The sequence below is a fragment of the Pinus tabuliformis genome, chromosome 5_1 (genome assembly GCF_031772625.1).
Source record: "Pinus tabuliformis cultivar Carrire ecotype Pingquan chromosome 5_1, CPIR1, whole genome shotgun sequence".
NCBI classification, from domain to species: domain Eukaryota; kingdom Viridiplantae; phylum Streptophyta; class Pinopsida; order Pinales; family Pinaceae; genus Pinus; species Pinus tabuliformis.
Genome location: NC_142305.1, coordinates 965,525,614 through 965,550,177, shown reverse-complemented (window position 1 = coordinate 965,550,177; position 24,564 = coordinate 965,525,614). Strand labels below are relative to the sequence as shown.

Sequence of the window (24,564 nt, the reverse complement as noted above, 5' to 3'; positions counted from 1 at the left end):
CCACAATAAGACAAAAAGAAATTATTACATTTTCCATATCTATTTATTTATAGCTTTTGATAAAGTCAAAAGCAATCCAAGAAAAATTCCGAGTCAAAATATGGCAAAACACATCTTTACGAAGTTGAAGTTCATTGTATAGCATGCTTCATTATCACCGTTCTCCATTGACCGGCAGCTCTCTTTCGATGTATTATAAGCGTTTACGTTCGTGGGCTTCAAAGGGAATTCAGAATTTACTTTTATTTGACAATAAAAAATAAATAATAAATTAATGAATAAGGTACCTCTTGAATGCTTTAGGGGATTTGGATGGTTCGGAGTTATCGGTCATTAAAACACAGGCGGGAGAAAGCAAGATTTTAATTTTGTCTTCTTGTTGTTCACAACAAAGCAAATCATAAATGTAAGAGCAGGGAGTGGTTTTAATCGTAAGACTCCCGGCGAAGGATTTTGGCCGTCTCGGTCTCTTCCTCCCCCAAACCCTTCGTCTCTGAACAATTGCAATTCTTCAATTGACTTCTCTTTCAATACAAATAAATTTATTAGCAATTCAGCCTGCTGATTTTTTTTTTTTCGTTCAGTCGTTTCAGGTTAAATTTTGTTTATATTTGTGCTTTTTTGCTATGCTCCTTTTGATTTTGTTTCTTCCTGCGCTTACGTTACTTTGTTAGTATCGAACCTTGTTCCGGGTGTCGAAATTCTGGCGCAGTTTGGATGAAAATTCAGGTCGGTTCGTTTAAAAAATAATTTGAGTTTGTTATGGATGATGCATGCAGTTGGGGTAAAATGAACGGGGCAGCCTCTGATTGCGACGACAGAGAGGATTTGGAGGTGAGAGCAAAGCAACTGGAATGCAGACGGAGGGATCGCGCATCGAAGGCGTTTATAGCGCTCGACGATGACGACAGCAGCAATGACGACGTTGAGATTTTATCGGCAAGTTCAAGTTCTTTCTCTCAGGTATATGCCACCCTATTCTTCTTAATTGTTATTTTACCCTGTTGAAAAACTCCATCAACATGTTTCCTATAATATGTTTATGTTTATCATTTTAACTTCCTTTAAAGGACCCTGCTTTGGGTGCAGGGCGTATTGTATTGGGTACAGTACCCAAATTAATGTTATGATGAATGCAGTTTTTAAATCCCTTTCTGGGGTTTTGGATGGGGTGCACAACAAAAAATTCTACTCAGTTAGAATAACCTGATAAGTTGTTCCAAGGGGAAATTATTAACAGTTGTGCGATTCCGTCTTGGGTGTTTCTAATTGCGTGTGTTGTGAATAGTTCTAAATGTTTAGCAATTATGATACGGAAATTGTTTACATGGTATTTGCACATATTAAATGTTTCGCCAATCCAGAAGCTGGAGCTGCTGCAAGTTCACTGGTTGATGTGATAACATTTTGCCTCACTTCTAAACTAATATCCTTAGTGGTTTCAGTGCCATACTCTTTGTGCCATTTTTTGCTTGTGGTTGTTATCTTCTTGATGTTGCATGCTATTATACTACAGTGGCATATCCCTATGTTGGGATTTAGGTCTGTATTAATACCCTTCTATTTGTAAAACGGTACAAATGCATGTTTTCAAGCTGTTGTTCAAATATCGTTTTAATTGGGATTTTGTGACACGTACAAAGGTTTATGATGTGGTGAGTCATAGCTACTATCTCCTGGAATTTATGCGAAACCAGTGTGTTGGTGTACATTGGCAAGTGCAATGATTTAGTCTCAATAGAAAACTTCCCTGACATGATAGTTTTCTATGGTGGATAATTATATCATGAGTTTCATGGTTCATCAAATGTACAATTTTGACTTCACGTCCCCACTTCCTGTGTGTTACTTTATGTTGCTTCTCCTATTTCCTTTTCTGTTGTCCAGGGAAGGAGATCAATGTCTAATCGGAGGGGGCGGTTCACAGTAATAAATTTAGAAGATCTGGAACTTCAAGTTGAACCTGCAGGTATTTTACTGGACTAGGATCTTGAAGATTTGAGTTAAATGCTTACTTTTTTCAACTATGTATTTGCTAAGGTGTCAAATGTGTATTATAACTAGCCTTAAGAAATTTTTACTGAAACTGGGCATCAAATAGCTTAGAGAAGTGAGGGCATTCTACAACCCATGTTTGAAGAGATTGCAATGTCCATCAGATATCCCCTCCATAATGATGACATCAGCATATGTTGGTTCAATATAATATGTTGTACAAAACTAAAAATATAGTAATAATAAATTTAATGTGGGCTAAATAAATCAATTAATGGAAAAAAAGAAATTGAAGTAATTCTATTTGGCACCATTCTTGGCCATCAACCCACAGTATCATTACCCACAATATCAACAATGAGCTGAATGATACCAGGCAATACATTTTTTTGTTTGTCTTCTAGTGAAATACACATATGAGGGGAAACCTGTTGGACACTTCGCCTCAATTTGAGGATGGTACCCAGGGTAAATAGGATCCTGCAGAAGCTTGAGGCTTTGCTAACACTGAGCTCAAGGCCATTAAAACAATATACTGATTAAGAGCTGAACATGTTGCTTGTGGAAATTGAATGTAGGTGAGGGGGGCTAAAACTCTCCACATAACCACCTAGGCTAGACCCATATGACACACAAATCATTTCTATATATTATATATGAACTCATAAAATTGGCTGCTCACAATCACCATTAACTAATTGCAAATACCCAACCATCCTATCAATATGCCAGTATAAATTCATTTTCAGTCCTCAGCTATTAAGCACCAAGATATTTCTATCTCAATTATTTATATCCCTCTTGGTGGTTAATAGTTTTTGAATTAAAATGAATATATTCTGTTATATCCAAGTTGGCCAATGCTAACTCAGCATAGTTGTCCAAATCCATATCATCAGGAAACACATCCTGCATCTTTTTCTTTCCCCTTAACCACTCCTCCCTCTACTTGTAAATAAGATGAAGGTTGGTGTGAACATACACCATTGTCTCTTTCCTAGACTGCGCAAGCTTGCTCTTCTTCAAACTTTATAGGTTCCAATATGTGCTTCAATTCATCTCGCAATAAGAGGATGAAGTAACTTGAGAGAGGGCCCTCTTGGCTAATTGCTGTAGAAGAGAGCATGTTGCCCCATGATTTTCTCACCAAGCGTAGGGCTTCTTAGCTCCCTTCTCTCTAATCACAGTCTCCTCACGAAAATGAAGGGAGGGGATGAGGGGACAACACCTGTGGGGGCATTCCTCCCCTTCCTTTGATCTTTTCTAGCTGCCCTTCATTGAGCCATGATTGATGTGATATGAAGAAAAAACAGACTATTGTAAGAAAAATGGAACGTTGTTGGAAAAGCAGACTATTGTATGAAATATCTTAAAAAATAGTGGGCAAACTTACTTACCAACACTTTGAATCCCTTCTAAAATTTCATAATTGACCTTAGCTGCACTCCCAAACCTCCGAGAGCTTTGACATAGATGCATGATAATGAGGGCAAAAATTGGTTTTTGCTTGACATGTATAAAAAAATTTGGACAGAATTAGGGCTCGTGTTCGACACGAGTTTGATTTATGTTAGGCATGTGTTGTGCACGTGTCGTGTCTGACACAAGAAATACGTGACATGGGGATGAGGGGGATGTGTTTGGTATCTTAACCTAGGAGTTTGTATCGATGACACTATTTGCTGTGCTAACTTACTTTGACTCTTATGCAGACCTTGAATAAAGAAAGAGAGTTGATGAACAACAAAAGAAATGTGTAGATGAGCATGAGTTTAGTACAACAAATTGCCCATTGACTGACGATGCAAATTAACATCCATGTGAGGTGTGGAACACAGGGCACACAACATAACTATACTTTGGAAAGGTGTCAGGGTTGATTTATTATTGTCGATGTGAAATTTGCAAAGCATATCTACGACATATACATGTTGAGAGAAGGAAATTCCTTTGTTTGCAAAATTTGTTAGCTAAGAAAATAAGGTAAAGGTCCTAAGTTTGTCATTTCAATTTAGTTTGTAAGACTAGACTTAACTTTTGATCAAATGAGGATCATTGCCAAGGAGAATGAGATCATCAACATGCAAAAGAAGAATCAAAAGCTCAACACACTTGTTAAGTGTGAACATTAGGGTTAGAATGGCGTGTCGAAAATCTTGAGTCTAGCAAAAATAGGTCTATCTTCTCATATCAAGTGCATGAAACTTGCTTGAGTCCATAGAGATTTTTCTTCAATAAACATTGAAGATTTGCTTTACTCTCAATAAACCTAGGGGATTGTTGTAGATGAGTCTCTTTTTGTAGATCTTCACTACAAGAAGGTGGACTTAATATGCATCTAAAAGACCTTTGATGGACCTCCATTTTTTGTAAGGTTGCAAGTGGCAAGACAAGGTGAATGGAATCCATCATGGCAATTGGGGCAACCGTTTTAGAATAATTGAGGCCTTCAACTTGAGAGAGATCCTTGGCTTTTACTTGGGTCTTATACATGTCCACACTATCATTCATTGTACACTAAGTTCTATAAACCAACTTACATTTCATAGTCTTGCTCCTTAAGGGAGAGGGTCTAAATCTTAGGTATTATTGGTGAACAATGAGTAACACTCTTCTTTCATTGTCTCATCCAATTTTGGTAATTTTTATGCTTCACGAAATGTTTTTGGATTTTGAGTCATTAAGTCTGGAGATGTGTGAAGTGAAGAGGCACGTTAGAGCCCTGATTGAGTTTGGTGTGGAACAACATGATCATGCGGTAATAAACCAATGACTTCTTTTGTTTCTTGAACCCATCTAGTAAGTGGTTGAGCTCTAGGAGGAGGAAGAGTAGTGGGAGCTTACTTATTGGATTCATTAAAAAAGCTATCATCCATAACAAATACATTATCTTGAGAAAGTACAAGAAAAAGAAGTTGACAAAGAACTAAAAGGGGAAGTTGACTCACAAGCTAAAGATGGTACATATGTTGAACTAGGCTCTTACACTAGGCAATGATCACTAAAGAAACATGTTTACTGGGTATCACCTTTGTTGTGAGAGGTACATAATGTTAAATTTCGATGAAACCTTGCAACTATTTAGATGAATAACTGGAAACAAGGCAACTAAATACTGAAATCAAATTTACTTTCATCAAAATACAGAGTTTCTTAACAACTTTTAATCAGCAAAATAAACACCAGAGATAAAAACACAATCACACAAATTGACACGCTTGTTAGCCATGAAACCCAAAAGGGAAAACCTGCTATCTTTGTTGTGGTATTTTATTGATTGTTCTTGAGTAATTGGATCTATTACAAAGCAATCTGTCTCTGAGAAAGCATTTTGCTTCTTCTCACTAATCTTTGCTGATACAATTGATCTCGGCTTGCCTTGATCACTGCTTGATCATGGCCCTGTAGCACGCAACTGTACCCTTGCTGCCTCCTTGACTTGCCCTGCCTCTTGCTTGATCTTGATCCTCCTTCCTTGCACACTGGAGCTCCTATTTCCTTGTGCACAAGGAGCTCCTATTTCCTAGCGCACAAGTCCCTATTTCTGAGCGCACTTGTGGCTCCTATTCCTTAGGACTCAAGCTTCCACAAATCTGCACACAATCAATCTCCTAAATCCTTGTGCACTTGTGATCTCCTATTTCTTAGGACACAAGCTCTCTGCGCTCTCCACAATCAAGGATGATCTCAAAAACTCGTGAACTGTCTCACAAACCTTGTGTACAAAACTTTTGATTTCTTGTGCCTTTGTTCTCTTCTTTATAGACCCAAATCGAGCATGCAAGGGGCTTAGCTCAATTTAGAACTTGAGTTCTAATTGACGAGTTAACTGAGAGTCCAATTGATTCTCTCTCCAATCAACACTTGGAGTATTAACTCGTTCTCCCTTCAATCAAGACTGAAGACGAACTCGCTCTAACTGAACTTGTAACTGCCACTTTGTTTTGTAGTGAAACCTATGAAGAGTTCACTGAACTGAAGCTCCAACTTTAAGCATGCCATCTTGATGATTATTGTAGTAAACTGGAAATAAACTCATCCTAACTGAAGTCTTACTCATGAGCTCGCATTCATACTAAGAGAGACAAATTAAGGTCTTCACTGGCTAAGGCACAAGCCAAAAGACCTTTACTCGCTACATTTTCAATAGTACAAGAAGAAGTTGACAAAGAAGTAAAAGTCAACAAGTCTCCTATTTCTTAGTGCACTTGTGGCTCCTATTTCTTAGGACTCAAGCTTCCACAATTCTGCACACAATCAATCTCCTAAATCCTTGTGCACTTGTGATCTCCTATTTCTTAGGACACAAGCTCTCTACGCTCTCCACAATCAAGGATGATCTCACAAACTCGTGAACTGTCTCACAAACCTTGTGTACAAAACTTATGATTTCTTGTGCCTTCGTATAGACCCAAATCGAGCATGCAAGGGGCTTAGCTTAATTTAGAACTTGAGTTCTAATTGACAAGTTAACTGAGAGTCCAATTGATTCTCTCTCCAATCAACACTTGGAGTATTAACTCGTTCTCCCTTCAATCAAGACTGAAGACTAACTCGCTCTAACTGAACTTGTAACTGCCACCTTGTTTTGTAGTGAAACTGATGAAGAGTTCACTTAATTGAAGCTCCGACTCTACGCATGCCATCTTGATGATTATTTTAGTAAACTGGAAATAAACTCATCCTAACTGAAGTCTTACTCATGAGCTTGCACTCATACTGAGAGAGACAAATTAAGGTCTTCACTGGCTAAGGCACAAGCCAAAAGGCCTTTACTCGCTACATTTTCAACAGTACAAGAAGAAGTTGACAAAGAAGTAAAAGGGGAAGTTGACTCACTAGCTAAAGATGGCACATATGTTGAACTAGGCTATTGCACCAGGCAATGATCATTAAAGAAACATGTTTACTAGGTATCACCTTTGTAGGTTAGGTACATAAAGACAATTTCCTTTTACATTCTTTGAATAATTGTTAAAAATACAATTTTGACTCTTTGGTTGTAAAGCTTTGTGATTCTCATATGTGATGTGAGCCAAAGCATCACAACTGAACACTCGAAAGCTGATAATATCTGGCTTGTCTTTACTCCATGCTTCTTTCGATCTTACGGTCTGCACAACCTTAGTCGGAGTGTGGTTTAGTATGTAGTTGGCATTGTTAATGGATTTAACCTAAAACTTGGGGGCTAGATACTTGAACTGAAGCTTTCAATTAGCCTTTTCCTTGAAGCTGTGATTTTTATCTCTTGGCCATATTGTTCTGCTGTATAGCATTTGGATTGTTTCATAAACAAAAGTCAATTTTTTTTTGGTTAACATCTTTGCCTCCATTGTTTGATCTAAGTCTCTAAATGTGACGACAAGATTGTTTTTTCAGCTAGGGCCTTGAAAACCAAAACTTAGTTGGCACAGCTATTGTCTTCAACCCAAAACTTGTAGGGTAGATTCCTAGACTAAATCAAGCAGTTAGCCATGTCCTTGAAGCTTCTGTTCTTTCTCTTGGTCACATCATTCTGCTGCGTTGTATAGGTGATAATGTATATAAATCAGTGAGCTTCTTGTTAACATATTGGCCTCAACTGTTTGATCCAAGTCTCAAATGTGATGAACATATTGTTTTCCAACTAGGCCCTCGAAGGCCAAACACTTTGTGAAAACTTCACTTTTACAAAGTAAGAAAATAGATCAATCAAAGTGCAGAAAAACAACAGATACAAGAAGCTGTAAAGGCTGTTTTTTGTTTTGTTTTGTTTTCAATTTTCGTATTTTAGGTATTTTATGCCTATCTATTGCTCGCAAATTGAGAAATAAGTATAGTTTTTCTCTTTCTATAGAAAACAAAGAAACGACAACCTAATCTTCCTGTAATTTAACAGAACATGATCTAAAAGTTAACTAAATATGTCTAGACTGCCTTGAATGCATGAAAATCGAGGTGATTACGTAGTTTTTGCAATTTTGTGAATAATTTAATTGCTTGAACAAATTAACCAGTGCCCTTATGTAGTAGAAATATGCATGAAGGAAGTGAATACGATGAATGATAGTATTCAATTCCCATTTTAAATTCTACAAAAAATGTAATTGAAAGCAAATAAGGGTCTAAGTATGATAGAAATTCTTAAACAGGACACATGGGACAGTTTCCAACAAAAATGCTTATGATGTCTTTATTACCAAGTTTTGTAGGATGAACAAAGTCCTTAACAGGTCTGGACACAGCAATAATTCTCCAAGATCTCGTGGAAGCCAAGATGTGCAGTTAGGCCAAGATGGGATAGGTATAAGATCATTCCCAGAATGAGAAAGATCGTCTGCTGATTGAAGCAAAATATGTTACTCCAGCTGCATTAATATTTCAACAGTGTGTTCATTTTGAACTAACTCATCCACATAAATGGGAAAAAGATCTCATGTTGTTACACTCATTACCTTTATGATCAATAGGTACAAAATCACTTGATTTCAGGTTTTCTTGAAACTCTTCACAGGGTTTTACTTGAGTCAACAACATCATAGAAAAAAACAGCGACTCCTCTCAATGTAAGTCCTTAAGTTTAACTGGGTACATGTCTTCTTTCTCTTGATCTAAGTGGAATCTACAATACATTGATAATCTTTTAGGCTCATAGATTCCATGAAAGTCTTCTACTTCTAAATCGGACATACTCCATTAAGAAAGAAGCATATCTTTTCATAATCCTCAATAATACTTGCAAGTACATCTCTTCATTCCATTATGCTCAACGAATAAAGGAGTGGAAGAAAGCATAGTAGAAACATGATCGCAACAATTTCCTCCATAGGATCAAAAGTCTAGGGTGCTTCAGAATCATCCCTATTTCAGGCAAATCCCCTTCATCATCAGAAACCTCCTCATAATCATTTGTTTCCTGACAACAAACTTGCACGTGTTGCTCTTCATCTCCTGAGTACTTGTTTCCTACTTATTTGGCAACAAAAGTTAATATAAAATACACAAGTTTTGGGATCACGAGGAGCAAAATTTGAAGTACACCAAGGATCAGAGTTAACAGCTGGAAGTGCTAGAGTATTATGTATAGACTTCGCTTTATCATTAGATATTTTGGGGTAACCATGTTTAGGGTGATAAGATGTAGATTGATTATTATCCATTTTAGGCATTTTATAATTTTATTACAACATATTTTCAATGTTCCTTCCATTTTTTCAAATTTCTGGACAACTGAGCTCACACTTCTAGTGCTAGGCTCTTCCTATTCATCATTAACCTCCTTATGTCTTTTAAACTTAGGAATTGAAGAACTATCCGTGGACATTAAGTTTTGTTTCATTTCTATAGGCTTAGATTTATTCTGTGCAAGAATGGTTGGTTTCTTGCCTCTTAAGTGGATGTTGAACTCGGGATCAAAATAATTTTGATATACTAATAAGGGCACAACTGAATAGCTACGACATTAATAGGAGCTTTTGTATATGTGTCAACATATCTCTTATTAAACTATCTCACAGTTGTTTTCCCTTCTTTATTGGTATAAAATTTTGCAACAGGGAAATGCTTATCATTTCTTTCACTGCATTCATCAATAAAAGCATCAAGCAAATGCTTTAATGAAGCTAAACTCGCTGCTGCCAAAGTTTTAGATCAATCACAAGCATCACCGTTTAAACTTTGAACAGATAATTTCATCTGAATATGTTTGTGATCGAGCTCAAAAGCCTCGATAAAAATGTAGTTCTTCTTAGCATGAGATTTAACAATAATATCATTATTACCCTAAAAAATAGGTATATAATGCGGAAATTTAGTGGGAAGTTAATTGGGATACACAGCAGTACAGCTATGCCATTAAAATTAAGTGGGGCATATTGGGTGGCTATGTTAGAAACAACATTAACCAAAGAAGATTAAGTAGAAACTTCCAGGTGAAAACGAAAGAAATATGAAAGGGACTATAATTTAAAAATAGAAACCCAATTTTCTTATTGGAACCTCTGCTTTGTATGATTTTGGTTAATTCCCAACTAGTGGAGTCACCAGGTGAAATATAAAAAATACATTATAAACTCTGCTCACCATAGCAGGCCTTTCTGTACTACATATTGGAAAGGCTGGTGAAGCTCTCCCACAACAGTGCCAAAATGTTAACACCCAAAAATTTCTTCCAACACAAAATTTAAGGGAGTTCAGGTTGTTGATAAATCCATTAGGGCAGCAACTTAGGGTTTTCTTGAATTGATTATCTTATTATGATATTATCTTGTGATATTTACTTGTTAGTTCTTCTTTCAAATTATCTTGTTCTTATCATCAAGACTAATGCCAATCAATGAAGATCACAAACAAAAGAAAACACAGGATGTAGGCACTCAGCCAGGGCAAAACCCCTAACAAGGGGAAAACTCAGTCAAACTTTTCACTAGTAGACTTAAATCAAATTGGGACAACCAGGACTTTTTTGAGCAAGGCAGACTTTCCTCCATCCGCCAAACCGGGCATTCAAGAAGACTAAAGTCAATATGAATTCAACTTCAATATCCAAACCAAATGGAGTCTCCTTTCTGCCACTTTTGAAATCTTTGGCCTGCATTCTTATCTCTGCAACTTCTTACTTCTTACTTTAGTTCGTATTGCTCATTTAGGTAGAAACAAGATGAGATAATGATCTTCTACTTCTTCACTGTCCTTTATTCCTTGTATAATGAAGTAGATCTCTTCTTCTACATGTTTTCGCACTACATCTTCCCTTGTAATTACTAATTACAAACCAAGTTCATCCTTAGATTGATACCATAGAAGGTCGAGCTTTCTGCTTATATATAGTCTTCTAGGTCGAATCATCTTCAATAGGGCCAACTTGCTAAATGTTTGAGACTGACTTGGTGGAGGAGTAATGACAAAGTATAATTTTTCTTTCTTTTAACATAATAAGCCCAAGAAGGGTCTACAACAAAATGACAATGATAATGACTTAAGACACAAACTTAGAAGCCTACAATGGAGGCTTTGACCTATGGACCAATGACCCAAGCATGAAACCCATGCTTTAACAAGTCAATTTTTCTCTTACAATAAAAATTTCTTTTTCTTTCTTTTGACAAATACAATTATGAAGGCTGACACTAGTTACATTCTTCAATTTAGTACCATGTTGAGCATTCAACCCAATGCAAAGTTAAAATGAAAATGCTTAATTAAGGAGCAGAAGGAACCGCAGGTAGGACAAGCTGTAGAGGCTGTTTTTATGGCTGTAAATGCAATTAAAACACTGTTTTTTGTATTTTGTGTATTTTTATGTGCATCTCTTGCATGCAAATTTAGAAAGAAATATAGTTTCTTTCTATTTCTGCACAAAAATGAAGCAACATCAAGCTAATCTTGTTGTAATTGGACAGAACATGATCTAAAATTTAATTAAATATGACTAAAGAGCCTAGGATGCATGAAAATTGAGGTAAATAAGCAGTTTCTTCTAGTTTACGAGTAAATTAATTTCTTGAATGAATTAACTATTGCCTTTATGGAGTAAAAAATATGCAGAAAGAAGAGGGAAGAGGGTGATTGATAGTATTGAAATCCTATTACTTAAATTCTCTGAAAAATGTAATCAAAAGTGCGAGTCTAAATATGATGGAAATTCTTACACACTAAAATGAAAGGATAGTCACCAAGAAAATGCTTAGGTTGGTTTTATTACCAGGTGTTGGAAGATAACAATGTTCTTGATAGGCCCTGACACATTAATAATTCTTGATGATCTTGGGGAGGCCAAGATGCACAATTCGCCATCTACGAGATGGGATAGATACAATTATGACATTGCAAGGCACAATTCAACAACCACAAGTACTGGATGCTACCTTTAAATGACATTCCTTGAAGAAAAGAAGAATGGAAGCAATGAAAGGTGCAATGCAATAATCATTAAAGTTCTGCTCTAGGACAGTTAATAACTAATTTTATCCCTTCATTTCTTGTACAGTACTATATCGAAGAAGGGAATACGAAAGGAGAAAAAAATAGATATCTAAAGGTAGATCAAGCGACCACTAGACGGAGAGCTCCTTTTCCAAGGTTAGCAACCTTCTGTCAGAAACTCCTCAAATCTGCTGTCAGAAAACATTAAACTGTTGTAATACTCTAAAACGCATGACCATGGCAATTTTAGCAAAGGGTGCATGCTAATGAGACAAATAATGCTTTTAATTAGAGCATACCCTCTCTTAACACAGCTGAAATCTTCCTTTAATGCATTACATGTATACAAAATAGGCCCAAAAGAATCTTCTGAAAAGCTATGTTGTATGCAAGGCTAAGAATAGGAGTCAGGGCTATGGTGCACTTTCGTAAGGAATGAATGTTCTAAAAGCAAGCTCATGCATGGAGTAGATGTAAAGGCATTAAAGAGCACATGTGTGTGTATAATTTGAAAGGCATGTAGCGCATAAAAATATGAACAGGCTTAAGTGGCAGTAGTAATTGCTCAAAGTCAACTACAACCATAAATAGTACCCAACCTTTGACTTAAGTGAAGGTAATGCAAAAATAGTACACTAACTCATCAATCACCAAGAATCTTCTAGAACCTTCTAGAAGGATTCACACCCCCATAAAATTGACCATAATCATAACTTCTTGGAATGATGTGAAATTTGACCTTCATGATGCTTGCCATACTAGGTCTCCAAAAATACAACCTCATCTTGAAAGAGCCAAAACGCTAATTTTGACTAGAAATTCATTCTTGGCTTGGCACCAAATTTCACCCCTATGTTGTACTCAATACTTGACCTCTTTAAAAATGTGATTTTCTCTAAAAATGTAATGTCTATTTTTTACTATTTAGACCTAGGTTTGACTAGAGTTGACCAAGTTTGATAAGCTTTCACCAAGGCTTTAGACATCTTGGAATTTTGTGAAAATCTAACCAAAAGCTTAGCTCCCAAAATGAAATACAAAGCTATTATTAGATTTCAAGAAAGATACAATTCCTAAAAATATAGATTTTCAAAGATAAGGAATCTTGAAAATTTAGAAGTGCCCTTAGTAGGACTTGATAATGCGTGCCCAAAAATTTCATCAAATGTTGAAGAAGACCATGTTTCTAAAAATAGCCACAACCAAGAATTACAGTGCCCATCACATTGTCATCATCTAAATCCCATGGTTTGGGTTTGTATTTGGGTTTGGAAATGATTAGGTTTGGTTCAAATTCGAATTTTTGGATGAGGTTAGTTTATGACTGTATGTATATTTTCTATATTAACTTTAAAATGAAATATAACATAAATAATAAGAATTTAACATCAATAAAAATACAAAATGTTATCATGGACTTGGAAATTGCAAGGATAGATTACAAGATGGAGTCGTGAGACAGGGTTATGAGCCCGAGTTGTGGAATTAGTCAATGGCAGGTTTGATGAGGTTCACCAAACCTTAATTTTTTTAGGTTCATCAAATTTCGAACATCAAGGTTGAAGTTCGACGAACCTTGTGACACAAGTCATCATCCTCCATGCTTAACCCAAAATTTGCTTGTGATTCAAAACTTGTCTAGTTAGTACCTGTGATGTGTCCTCCAGATATACTTGTCTATGAGCTACTCGCTTGAGAATCATCCTTCTGTCAACCCTTGAATAACAAAAACATGGGATCATGTGCCAAGTTTGAAAGGCACTCCATTAATCATTGATGTTGAAGTGATGGATCAACTAACTAGTCCATATAGTAATATATCCATGAACATATTAAAACAAGGATCGCAATTGTATCCATGAACATATTAAAACAAGGATTGCAATTGGGTTTTGGAGAAAGTCAATCAAGGCGCTCTTGGATAGAGAGTTTTGAGACTTCTTGGAAAGACAAAAAATGGTCCTCTGATCTCATAGTACATGGGGCAATTGAAGATGAAGTGCTTGTTCATCTCAATCTCATGAAGATTGCAAAGCTAGCAAATCCTATATCATTATGTACTATGGTTGTCGGTTTCAAGGTAAAATTGATGAGAACTGACTTGAAATTGTCCAAGGGGAATTTGCAAAGTGTGCATCCTCTGTCAAAGGATGTAGGGGGTTGAACAATAAGTTTGTTTCTTACCTATTAAAAGTGCTCTTTATGTAAGGCCATCTTGGGGTTTAGCTTGTTGGGTGGATCAACCTAATTAACTTGAATATGCCATTTGGTGATGTCCTCTTTGATGATACTATTCATCTCTTTTCATAAGAGTTGACCAAGGACATTGTGAGAGTATTTGAATAGAGTGAGATTGTCTATTGAGATGCCAACTATCAAAATTAGTAAAGTAGTCTCCATGAACCAAATGAGTTCAATTAGAGGTATTGGTAGTGGCTAATGCTTCCAAGGAGCAATAAGTAAGATAAGGATAACGATCCTTGTCAGTTGGGGAGTTATAGAGCACCAATTCTGTTGCAAAATGGTGAATAGTCCGAAGATGGTTTCAATCTTGAGGGGGAGTGTTGCTAACTTCGCTTGAATAATGGCTAGGTGAATTTCCCTCTTGCATTTGATGATGTGAGGAAGCATGGGAGTTTGAACTGTCTCTATTTTGGCCTAGTTTGACTCAAGTAAACTAGTTCCCTAGACCTTCGAACCATAGATAAATTTGGGTTTAATGAGGTTGTCCACGAGGTCCATCATGGATTGAATGTCTTGAAAATGGTTCCTAAAACTCTAGCATGTGACAGGCGTGAGGGATCCATATCTCTTGTTGATATGGGGTTTGACGCCTTTCCTCGAACTTAGTCTTAGTCATGAAAATTGAAAACCAAGTATGTATAAGCAATGGTGATCATGATTTCCACTCGAAAATAAAAATCATAATCTAAGAGGATGGGTTTTAACTCATTGAAGATGATAACCTTGGTTTTGCAAGATGCCATGCCAATTGATGAAGATCACAAATATTGATAAGGCATCAACTTGTTTATGCAATCCAATGTTACTTGGGAGCGGGAGCGAAAGCGGGGAGTAGGAGCGAAAACGGGAGCGGGAGTGACATATTCAGAAGATCCCGGTTTGGGAGCGAATCCCAGAGCGATTTTTAAAAAATATATATATATTTTAATTTTTGATACATATATGTCAACAAAAACATGTAGAATGATGAATTAGATATAAAAAACATAAAAAAAACATAGATTGATCATTGAACCATATCACATCAATCATCTAGAAGTTATAATCTTCATCAACCATGTCCACAAGTTAGTAACATACATATTACAACTGCAACATATTGAGTCTCGTGAATCATGATTCATCAAATTCAATCTTAAAGTTTCAACTTCAAGCTTTCAAAATTGAAAATTCAATATATAACATTTATCATCATTGATCACCAAAGTTGTACTTGTAAGCTAAGTTTAACCATTACCAGAAATAATATCTTAGATATTTCCAAGTTCTAACTGTTAACATGAAATGAAATGTTATAAAATGAATTATGAATAATGAAATGAAATGAAACAACTTTAGTCTTTCACGAAGCATCATATTCATAATTCACAATCATTACCAATGAGCTATAATTGCCAACTTCAAACTTCAAACTTTCATTGTCATAGTCATATATTGTTTACAAAAAATATCATTATGATATGAAAGAGTCAAGAGTCAAGAGTCAAGGACTCAAGACTCAACCGTTATGAAAACTAATAGAAACTAGAAAAGACAAGTAAACTGTAAGTCTACATGTGGCCCTTGCCACGAGAGTCTCCTATATGAGTAGGTCGTGGTGGTCTTCTAGGAGTCTCCTACACAGACCGACGACCAGAACTAGAAGGCACATGCCCTCCATGTGAGGGTGTAGATGGAGGTGGCGATAGCAAAGGAACAAGACTCGAAACTCGAGCACTGCTACTGGATGATGGAGGTGGCATGGTTGTTGCAGCTGCTTCATCTTCATCCCTTATAAGTTCCTCTTCCAGTTCTTCAAGATGTGTAGTGCCATCCTCCAAATTGTCATCCTCTGGGTGGTTGTCCCAAATTTTATATGTGGGATCCTCATAAGCCCGATCACAGTAATGACTCAACAACCTCAAGTTGTAGTGCACATAAACCAAGCTTTTTGCCCGGTTTTCATTGAGTCTGTTTCTTTTCACATTATGTATGAAGCTGTAGGTGCTCCAACACCTCTCTACAGAAGAAGTATTTACAACCTGTGATAGAACTTTTTTTGCCAATTTTGGCAAAAGTCCCTGGCTGCCATATGTTTCCCACCATGTGAGAGAATCAAATCTGTCTCTGTCTTCCATTGCATGGAAGGTACCAAACAAACCAGTGCCACTGAAGTATCTGCCTATTTCAAGGTGCACCGCTGCACATTCCTCCCTATCAGGTATTAACTTTTCTAATGCATCCAAATATCCTCTAGTTACCTCTGCATCTAAATGGGGTTTGGTCCTAATCCCACCCCCTAGTGCAGGTTGGCCCAACCAAGATGTAGAGTAGTATTTTGGCATAAGGATATATGCCAAGCAATGTAGTGGAAGATTAAGTTTATTCCACCGTACACACACACAATCGTGAATCAGTTTGTACAAGTCGGGATCTTTGTTATGAACAGTATCTTTTATTTGCCCCAACATGGTATCCATCTGCTCATACACCTCGCCAATCATTGGTTTATTTGTATCTGCAAACCGAATCATGTGATAAATGGGCTTGGTGAAATCCAATACTTGCCTCACACTTGACCAAAACATACCATCAAGAGCGGCCTCCTCCACCAGTTCAAAACCTCGCCTGTCAGCTGCATTTGTAGCCCTTTCCTTTAATACTTGCCAGTGTGGACTTGATACCATGCTAGCCAATGACTCTCTTACCTTCAAAAGGCGCCTGAAGGTGAGGTAATAGCTATCAAATCTAGTCTTCACAATCTTTAACAACTCCAATCTTGAGTGACTGCGGAAAAGGCCATGGGTATTGCTATGATTTGTAATAAATTTTATCATTTGTTTGCCTTTCTTGTACAAATCACCAATCCATTTGTATTGTGCATTTTTGTTCTTAACAACATCATGCATCAAAAAGTTCAATGTGTGAACCAAACACCCAGACCAAAATATGTTGGGGTATTTATCCTCAATAATTGCTCCCGCTGCCTTACAATTAGGACCATTATCAGTGATGACTTGGATGACATTGTATGGCCCAATACGGTCAATTGTTTCAAGTAATGCTTCTACAATGTTGATGGCGGTCTTGAACTTGTCTGAGTAATCATATGCATTTAGAAAGATGGCACCACTAACAGACACAGCATGAACACTTATCAATGGCTTGCCTTTTACATTTGTCCATCCATTAGATACAATGGACATCCCATGGTCAGTCGAAGAACTTGTCATTCTATTCAAAGAATGTGATATTTTTGCTTTTTCATGATCAAGTCCAACAGTTCTTGCTTTGTCATACCCAGGGCTCTTGTATCCTTTAGGGGCATCATTTATGGTAGAAACCATTTTGTGCTAATAAGGTGAGCGAAGAACATTGAATGGTATCCCACATGCATAGAGAAACCTGTAAACTTTTGAATCCACATCATTCCTACACCCCTCATCAAGGAAATCTGATATGGTTCTGCGCCTTAAAGCTGGTGACCTTGTGCCTCCATATCCACTGCCTTGGGAGGATGCTGAAGGAGTTCTTTGTGCTTGTGATTTTGAGCTTGGTTCAAAGAAACCCCTTGATTTTTTAGATTTGTATTGGGCTTCCTCCTCTTCCCTTATGTATTTGGCTCTATCTACTGTTGACACAGCTGCACAAGTTTTGATTCCTGTTTGTTTATCTCCATCCCATGGCCTTTTCCCGCAGAGGTATTTTCTGGCACGGGTGTATGAACTTGTGTAATTATTGTTGCAATGGGGGCAATGAAATTTAGTGGTTCCACCCCCTTTCCCTGCTTTAGGCCTGTTAACATATTTCCACAATGGGGTTTGGTCTTGTTTAGTTTTTTGAGAGTCATGTTCACCCTCCTCCAGCTCCTCTTCATCGGGGTTTTCATCAAATCCACTTTCTCCAGCTTCTTCATCCCCCTCTTCATTTTGGCCCCTTCGTTTCCTACTCTCTAGCACCATAATAACCAGAAAAGGGACCAAGAAGAAGAAAATGCCAAGATATATAACCAGGTCCATGATGTTTGATATTTGTAGGCTTTTGAATCTGCAAAATTTAATGGGAATGGGAATGGGAATAGGAATGAGAAAATTAATTTAATTTATTTAGATTCATGATTTATTTACTAAATAAGTTATATATTTACTAAATTACTAAGTAACTAAAGTTTAAACTACTAAATTACTAAGTTACTAACCTCCTTGCAAGCTTGCTCCTTGCTCCTCGCTTCTCCTCGCTCCTTTGCACAATCTCCTTGGCTCTCCTTAACTCATTCAAGTCACAATGAAATAAAAAATGCCCCCCCAAGCCCTTTTAAAACATTTTTTTTTGGTCGTCTGCGATTTTTTTCACGAGTTTCGTTGCCAGCGTTGCGCGTGTTGCTCCCGGAGCGAAAATTAAAAGCTCGGAAGCAATTGCTCCCTGATCGCTCCCGGGCTTTAATTTTCGCTCCGGGAGCGACGCTCCCAAGATCACTCCCGATTTTGGCAGGTAGCGGAAATTTTTTTATCGGGAGTGCACTCTCGAAATCGCTCCCGTTCGGGAGCGATTTCCCGACTAGCTCCCGAGCCGCTCCCGCTCGGAGCGCGGATTGGGAGCGGGTTCGAAGCGGGGGGGCGGCGCTCCCCTGCAACTCTGATGCAATCCATCAAAGGTGGAGGACAAGAGGACCACATTATCAACAAACATTGGGAAGGATATCAAAACTTGGTGAAGAAGGCACTCATCTCTTAAGTTGATATGGTCTTGGAGACGACCCCAAACCATTGATATATATTTATAGGTGAAGGAGGACAACACTGATATATAGAGTTGCATGGTAGTTGTGATAAGAAAGTCTAAAATACAATGCCTTTAGGGCTTTGGAATAGGGTTTCTCTAAGGACTGACACAAATAACTTTCAGAAATCTACGCAGTAGTAGAAGAATTTCAAAGAGTGATGCTTTGCCTCCTAAATATGGCTTAGTGGGAGAATATGATCAATGGTTAGGTACATTGGCTTATAACTTGCTTCTCCTTTACTTTGATTATGTCTCCTTTCAAATTCCCTGGATAAATTTAGGTGACGAGAGATTGCATGAAGCTTAGAGAAAGTATGTCCCACCCAATGTTTAAAAATTCAAACCTAGAATTGATCGAGGGTCAATATGGACTTAACTTGGACTTGGATTCCTTGAACTGATATGATCTCAATGACTCAATTTACTAAAAAACTCATAAAATAATTAAGTTTAAATTAAAAATACCTATTTTAAAGATTGCAAACCATGATTCCGAACCATTAAAGACAAAATATATAATGTCTGCTCATGTATATACCATGTATGGGTGAATATATCAAATGACATTGAGTGCAATCCATATCAGCAACAAAATACATAATCAATGAGGCACTAAATGGCCTCTAGAGTTCAGAAATCATGCTACAAGTTACTGGCCTACAACATGTTGAAATTTCTAAGTCTGACACGTCAGAAATCCTTACTGCATTATCTGGTTTATTTTCTCCTACTTGTTCTTTTCATTAACAAGTTATTTATAAATATAAATACTAAAAATAAACACAAATGCAACCTTAACACGTATAGAGATCAACAACTAAAATAATTGAGACAATCACACAAGGAACACCATTATTTTTGGACAATCGTCCCCGGAAAAATCCAATGCGAGAAAACCAATGCAACAGACATGAGGGTTTTATTATTATGCAGTTTCTGAGTATAACTAGGGTGTGGCTCACCCAACAAAGATTTTCCTTGGCAATAGTACCTCTCCTCGAAGATAGATATTTCGGCTGATCAATCACCGAATGAACGACAGCGAAAGCTGCTCCAAGCTTCTCCACTGCTCAACGTCACCCTGATAGGGGCTACGTCACCCTCTCAGCTCACCAACACTTAGTCTGCCCCATGAAAAATGACACAACGCTGCCTCTTGGCCCTGCATCAGCCTTGCTAGCCTTTGTGTAGCTACTGATGCCTTTGCGTCAACCCTTTGACCCTCTACGTCACCCACGATGGTCTCCTCAACCTCTGCGTAAGTCCCAACTGCCTGTGCGTCAGCCTTCCCAGCTCTGCATTGTCTCTCTGGCAATATCTCTGCCTCTGTTATGTATTCTTGGCCTCATGATGAACTGACCCTCTCTGCAACAGATCACTGGTTGGATTCTCTTAGCAAAACCCTGCTCCAGAAAATCGAACTAATTGATCAGTTTGATGTGTCTCCAATTGACCCTCAAGCCTCCTCTTATACTTTTCCTGTTGAGTCTTCAACGACCGAGATTAAGTCCCTAATCAACAATTAAGATTAGATTTGGCTTGATCCATGTCATTTAGAACATTCTCACCCAGTTTTATATTAATACCCATTAATATTTTAATTTTTTAAAGTTTGGAATTAGGAACCCCATTAAAAATATTAATTATTTTAATATCTCTCCAACCGGGTGTAATTTCCCCAAACGATTCTGGGTCTTGGAGACCTTATGTGCCTTAGCATCTCCACCAATTTTCATGGCTAGAGCGCATCCGATGCTACCACAAATCAATACTCCTTCTTAGCGAGGAATGTGCTCTAGTAATGCTTCACCATGGAAACATCACACTGATCCTCCGCACCGGTACCTGTGCTGATGCTTGGCCTGCTGCCTCACATCATTTGCACTGCTGCTTTTTGTACTGTTGCCCATGACATTGCCACTGCCACTGCTCCATCTGTACTGCAGCTCCCTCTCAATACGCTGCCACTGTTGCCCCTAGCACTGCCATTGCTAATTGCTACACTGCAACTCAGTTACCGAGAAGTAGGTAACTGACTTCTCCCAAATACTGACATCCCAGTCAGTCTGGAAGCCTCGTGAAACTGAAGCTGCCTCTGCTGCTATCCTGTGCTCCCTCTGCTGCTACTGCGCTACTGCATACACCTCTGTGCCTCTCGCACTGCTGCAACCTCCACTATGTTGCCTCAGATTTCTGCACCCAAGCACTGTTTTGTTGCTCCATTACACTTTGCTCCACCCGACCCCTGTCATCTTGTTACTGTCGTTGAGGGCTTCCGTAGTTGGATATGATCCAAGAGTTTGGGCACCTCAAGGATCCTGCCCCTAGTATGTAGTCCTCCTGACTACAACTCGATGTCTCCCCACCTCTTCTCCAGAGGTGCATGAGCACTTATGGCACAGTCGTCATCAATCTTGACCTCTTTCTCCGTCTTAGCTGGAGCTGCCTTAGAATCAAAAGCCTCTCCCTTGTTTTTCTTCGTGGGACACTGGGATGCATAATGTCCTAGTTCCCCACAATGGAAGCACTTCACCTTGGAGATGTCCTTCTTCCTCTTCCCGTGCTGTCCCGCAGATGCTAGAGCCGCATCCTCTTCCTCCTCTTTCTTGATTCGACTTCCCTTGCCACTACTCCCTGCCTTGGGCATTTGCCTGATCTCTTCTTGGCGAAGAGCTGCCCACATCTCCTCCCATCTTGGATGAGTGGTCTTGCCCAAAATACTTTGGACAAATGTCTCCACTCTTCGGAGACTGCATTCAGGGCAGTCCCAACCATAAATTTTGGATCTAGTGTAGACCCTACGGAAGTAAGTTGGTTGCGAATCTCCTGCAACCTGAGAAGAAATGGATTTATCTGCTCTCCCTCCTACATTTGATACGACCGCCGCTGATTCTCCAATAGCATCTTCCGCTGCACAGAAGTGCCCTGATACAAGGTTGTTAAAGTGTCCCACATCTCCTTTGTTGTGTTCTTTTCAACAATATGTGGTATGATATGATCTTTGACCTTGTCTAGGATCATGCACTTCGCCCTCGCCATTACATCCTCATACTTCTCATTCTCAGTTGGGTCAACTGGGATAGCCACAGTCTTTAAGGCAAAGTCATTGATGCGATGTTGATCCAGGACTATTGGGATCCTGGCTTTCCAGATGACAAAGTTGGAAGCCTCATCCAACCTATTTTGATCCCTCAGTCTGTTCCCTGCCATTTCAGCTCCTCTTCTGGACTCCCTTTGAGTTTCGAATTCCCTGTTGGAAATATCCCTCTAAGTCTTGATTTCCCTCCTGGAAGTCCTCTGGCCAACTGTCGAACCGCTCCTCTCCAATCCTCCTTGCAACTGCAACTCGGATCTTGATTTCTTGGCTAGAAATCCGTTAAGGTAGCGACTCTCTCTACCTTGGTTCTATCTCCGTAGGTACTGTTCTGCACTGACAAAAACAACACCCCACCAACTTCTCAATCACAATCTGCCCATAGCTCCCCAAGCCCCAGCAACTAAAGAAACTGAGCCTTTTAGGTTCTCTGCAATCTTGACAACGACAAAATCTGCTCCTCCTGGCCACAGCGTCGATCCTTCCTGGTTGAGAAAGATGACCGGGCACTACGTAGGTTTGATCTGCCGTTCTCTGCCTCTGCGTTGACCCTCTTCCTGGCTCGAAATGATGACGCAGGCCCTTTGCGTCACTTCTTTTCTGCTGCTTCTTCTCTAGAACAACTCTGTCTCTTGGGATAGCTGCTACTGTTGCAAATTCTTCAGATTTTTGCTGGTGTCTTCAGTCCTCCTGTGATATGCAATGCTCTGATACCATGTTGAAATTTCTAAGTTTGACACGTCAGAAATCCCTACTGCATTATCTGGTTTATTTTATCCTACTTGTTCTTTTCATTAACAAGTTATTTATAAATATAAATATTGAAAATAAACACAAATGCAACCTTAACGCATACAGATCAACAACTGAAATAACTGAGACAATCACACAAGGGACACTGTTATTTTTGGACAATCGTCCCCGGAAAAACCCAATGTGGGAAAACCGGTGCAACAAATATGAGGGTTTTATTATTATAAAGTTTCTGAGTACAACTAGGGTGCTAGAAATGGCTTACCCAACAGAAATTTTCCTTGGCATTAGTACCTCTCTTCGAAGACAGATATTTCGGTTGATCAATCACCAGATGAACGATCCCACAACAATTACGACAACTCCTTCGTTGGACAATGAAAGCTGCTCCAAGCTTCTCCACTGCTCAATGTTGCTTTGATAGGGACTACGTCAGATTCTCAGCTCACCAACACTCAGTCTGCCCCACAAGAAATCACCCAGTGCCGCTTCTTGGCCCCGCGTCAACCTTGCTAGCCTCTGCGTCAGCCTCTTGGCTCTCTGTGTCAGCCCTTTGACCCTTTGCGTCACCCACGCTGGTCTCTTCAGTCTCTGCATAAGTCCCAACTGCCTCTACGTCAGCCTTCCCAGCTCTGCACTGTCTCTCTGGCACTATCTCTGCCTCTCTGCTATGATTCTCGGCCTCATGCCGAACTGCCCCTCTCTGCAACAGAGCACTGGTTCGATTCTCTCAACAAAACCCCGCTCTAGAAAATCGAACTGACTGATCAATTTGGTGTGTCTCCAACTAACCCTCAAGCCTTCTCTTATACTTTTCCTGTTGAGTCTTCAACGACTTAGATTAAGTCCCTAATCAATGACTAAGATTAGATTTGGCTTGATCCATGCCATTTAGAACATTTTCACCCAGTTTTATATTAATACCCATTAATATTTTAATTTTCCTAAGTTTGGACTTAGGAATCCCATTAAAAATATTAATTATTTTAATGTCTCTCCAACTGGGTGGAATTTCCCCAAACGATTTCTGGGTCTTGGAGATCTTATGTGCCTTAGCCTCTCCACCAATTTTCATGGCTAGAGCACATCTAATGCTACCACAAATCAACACAACATAGTACATGGTACAAATCATTGATCAAGATGATCAACCATCAAACTCATCACCATTGCTAAAAGTTGGATTGGTAGAAGGAGCTACAAAATAATCCTTGGATTCCTTGGGAACATATGCAACTACAATTGGAGTAATAGTGTTAGTGCTAGAGTAAGAAGAGTTGGCTGAGTTGCACAACTAGTGTTTTCATGTGCCATGCTTGGTGCTTTACTTACTTTGGTTCCTCCTAGTGTATTCGAATCCAAACCGAACCCTTGTAACTTCAATTCGTCAATATCAAAATCAAGTTGAAATTCTATAGGGTGAGACTCCTCTACCCATTTTGAGGTTAGATCAATTTCCTCCAAACAATGAGATTTGTATTAGGTCGTCTGTTTAACAACTAGTTGCACCTTGGCTCGAGGTCTTTTGTTCAACAATTAGTTGCACCTTGGCTCAAGGTTGTATTGCATGAAGAGGAGATTATTTAACAATTTTCTCCTTTGTGTGGATCCACTTAAATAAAAACCAATTGCGGTTATACTTAGAAGCACTACTAGTTTTGCTGGAACCTAAGTCACCACGTTCGTGTTCGTGTTCGACGACCTTGAAATTTGAATAAAGTTCAACATCTAAAATTTTGTCGATAAAGTTCGACATAAAATTCAACATATAGAAATTTGAAAAAAAATGTATATATATATAATTAATTAATTAA

At 38.5% G+C, this 24,564-nt stretch overlaps 1 protein-coding gene across 3 annotated transcripts in view; it reads left to right on the top strand.

The window, feature by feature from the left end:
• The first annotated feature begins 254 nt into the window (after positions 1–254).
• LOC149167975 (uncharacterized) overlaps positions 255–24,564 on the top strand; it is a 159,849-nt gene continuing 135,539 nt past the window's right edge. Inside the window, exons 1-3 of one of the 3 annotated variants that reach the window (XM_089433277.1) lie at positions 255–406; positions 780–963; positions 1,888–1,969. In XM_089433277.1, coding sequence (XP_089289403.1) covers positions 790–963; positions 1,888–1,969 — 256 coding nt within the window. In that variant the 5' untranslated portion in view covers positions 255–406; positions 780–789. Of the gene's footprint in view, positions 594–779; positions 964–1,887; positions 1,970–24,564 lie in introns of all 3 variants that reach the window. The other 2 variants (XM_089433275.1, XM_089433276.1) reach the window with 2 other exon arrangements.